Genomic DNA, 3,094 nt, shown 5'->3' on the forward strand with positions numbered 1-3,094 from the left:
ATTATATATTTAGAGTTAATGTTTGCTTAAAAACTAAATGTTTAAAATCAGAAAACGACAGGTAGCTACAGTGTTCGCAGTTAAGTAATGTGCAAAGATTTTGGATAAGTATGTAATACAATGCAATGTTGTATTTGTTGTCTTTTGCAGTTTCTTGACTTTATTGTATTCATACCCGATCTTCATTCGTTGTGCATCTGAGGATTCAGACTAAATCAGGATGTTGACCACTGCAGCTCTTATTCTCATTGTCACCAGTAAAGTTGTCCTAGGACAGGTAAGATTGATTTATAAGTCTGTATATTGTACAAACATAATTACATTACCACTAAGGTTAATATAATTTTGGATATAGGATGACAGATGGGCTGTTAAAGGACAAAGATATTCATTAAATATGGCACTGGATTCAGTTGATGACCGGTATGATGGCTGTTCAAGCAAGATGAAAAAACTGGTGAAGGAAAAATTTCAAAAGAAAGAAATCGCTGCTAACAAATCAGGCTTTGGAACTGCTTGGAATACCAGTAAAAACGAAACCCGGGAACCACAAGATAACTTAACTAAAAACCATTTAATTGCCATTTATGTGTATACTGGTGCTGTAGCAGGCCTATATAAAGAATTCAATCAGGATGTTAGGACCGGTAGTGAGAAATACCAAAAAAATACATTCTCGTGGTATTCACTTCACTTTTGGTTAACACGAGCGATACATACTCTGAAGCAAACGCAAAATGGATGCATATTAACTTATCGTGGTACCTGGGATACAATTGATGGTGACAAGAGCAAAGAGATTCGCTTTGGCTCATTTGCGTCCTCCTCTCTTGATCGTAAAGTAGCAGAGCGGTTTGGAACTAAATCTTGTTTTGAAATCAGAACATGTTACGGTGCTAATGTGACAGAATTCTCCCGGTACCGTTATCAGAATGAGGTGTTGATTCCCCCATACGAGACATTTAATATCACTAATATAAAAAATACTCACTGGTGTGAGACTGTGTTTGTATTGAATAGCACTGGTATAAAAAGTAACTTAAACTGTTCAGTGGCATCAGTCAAGCCCATGAAATAGCACACTGTTATTATCTCTGAATGATCAGCATTTACATATTATCATTTTTCTTTGATATATTAAGCAAGCTTTCAGGATTGCAGCTTTAGGTAATAACCAAATCAAAATCTTTTTTTATCACAAGCTGAACACATTTGTTGCATATTTGTGGTTTTGTTTGTAATAAAATAATAAAATATTTTAAATCAATATTTTGTGTCCTTAATTACCCGCCCCCCTTGTAATTATAATTTGATACATAATGGATACCTGCACTTAGAAAAAAATTTGGCTTAATTATAGTTATAGGGGTGGTTTCCTGGACAGGGAGTAGCTTAAGCCAGGACTAGGCCTTAGTTTGATTAGGAAATATAACTAGTTTTAACAAAGATGCCTTACTAAAAACATTACTTGTGTGCATTTTGAGGCAAAACAAAGGGCACTGATGTATTAATATCAGCGTAAGTTGTTTTCAGTTTGGACAGCCTTTACATTTATTTTAGTCTATAGTCTAATCCCTGTCCGGGAACCCCCCCCCCCCCCAAAGTGTAGTAACCGTGGTTGTTGACAGAATAATACATTTGTATTACCACAAAGTTTTCAATACACAGCAGCTCATGTGTGATTCACTAGAGTCTGATATTAATGTTTCCAGCAGGGTTCATGACTGCACATCAACATACATCAATGATATACTGTGACTGAGTTTTATCCTGATTTATCCTGAGTTTATGCCGGTATAAAATGTATATTTTTGCGTTAGCTAGCATTAACAAAGATTAATAAATGTTGATAAATGCATTTTTATTTTTCCAAATATTTGTGTAGTTTCTAGACTATTTTAAGTCATAAAGTGAGATAATTATGTTTAAAAAATTGAGCACTTAGCTCGGTTGGCTACTGTATGTAATGATCGAGCTGAGAGCAACAGCAACCCACATTTATCCCCAGTAGTCATGAGGTATGTATTTTGTTGTCGTTGTAGACTGGACTTCCTATTGTTGGTCTTTTTCAAATGTTTTAGTTGATTAGTCTGTTTCTTACTTCATGAAGTGTGCCCCCCATGAAAACGAAATGCTCTTTAGGATGGCTATGGGGAGAGGGAGGAGTTATTGAAGTTTCTGATTGGATCTCTAAAAGTGGACTAACATGTTAGGTCAAATGATTTCAGTCATTTACTGATTTATTTAGTGATTTTCCAGACTGATGGATCTCAATCACTTTCTTTTTTCATTTGTTCCTGAATTTCTTTGGATCTCAATATGATGTGTAGCTTTTGAGGATCTTTTGCAAGGTACAATATTTTACAAGCTTGCATGTTAATTTAACACAGCAGTAGCCTACAGCAAGACTTAAACAACTTGCCACAGGAAATGAACTTTAACGGCACTTTGGCTAAGTCCAAAACAGAGAGACATTAGGAGAGTTAAAATACAATCACCAGATATAGCAAAGGTGAAATGAGCTTTAAAGTTAAATGAAGCAGTCAGACAAGTTAACATTTGAAGTAAATGGACTTCTAATCTTTTATATAAATATTTTTTATATTAAATGTAAAGAAGAAGGTTTTGGTACAGTTTTCAATGCAATGGTACGGCCATCTTGCAGTATGCAGCCTATGATGTCACAGGGTTTCCTGAATGAGCTCGATAGATACAATGGTATAGAAACGTATAAAAGCAGACAGTGAAGGACAGATAAAGAAAGATAAACACTGAAAGCAACAGGGCATCCGAATATATCAGATCATTAATGCATTGGTCATGAATGTGAAAAACACTTTTAAAGTGTGAAAACAAGTTTTAAAGTGTTAAAGTAAAAGACATGAGTCCATGTCCATAAACTACAACTGAAATGGATAAATATACTGCAACTAGGTTGATGCTGAAAGAGGTGTTAGTGAGACAAGGATGAACAAGGCAAACTAAAAATGAAAATAAATTTCGAGAAAACAAAAGATGATAATGATATGACATTGACAACAACATAACTAGCTTGTGCTATTTGCATTTAAGGAACAAATGTTTAAAACCTTGC

The 3,094-nt window shown here is 34.7% G+C and overlaps 1 protein-coding gene across 1 annotated transcript; it reads left to right on the plus strand.

Moving 5' to 3' along the window:
* Window positions 1-220: 220 nt before the first annotated feature.
* LOC129425774 (ecto-ADP-ribosyltransferase 5-like) lies at window positions 221-1,128 on the plus strand. Its single transcript, XM_073865095.1, has 2 exons — window positions 221-277; window positions 356-1,128. The coding sequence occupies exons 1-2, from the start codon at window positions 221-223 to the stop codon at window positions 1,076-1,078; spliced, it is 780 nt and encodes a 259-aa protein (XP_073721196.1). The 3' UTR covers window positions 1,079-1,128.
* The last annotated feature ends 1,966 nt before the right edge of the window (window positions 1,129-3,094 follow it).

The sequence above is a fragment of the Misgurnus anguillicaudatus genome, unplaced genomic scaffold (genome assembly GCF_027580225.2).
Source record: "Misgurnus anguillicaudatus unplaced genomic scaffold, ASM2758022v2 HiC_scaffold_29, whole genome shotgun sequence".
NCBI classification, from domain to species: domain Eukaryota; kingdom Metazoa; phylum Chordata; class Actinopteri; order Cypriniformes; family Cobitidae; genus Misgurnus; species Misgurnus anguillicaudatus.

What these genes read in the sequence shown, in the direction of transcription:
- LOC129425774 (XM_073865095.1), top strand. Translation starts at nt 221, where the DNA reads ATGTTGACCACTGCAGCTCTTATTCTCATTGTCACCAGTAAAGTTGTC. An exon ending in GTAAAGTTGTCCTAGGACAG is followed by an intron (nt 278 to 355) that starts GTAAGATTGATT and finishes TTTTGGATATAG; the next exon opens with GATGACAGATGGGCTGTTAA.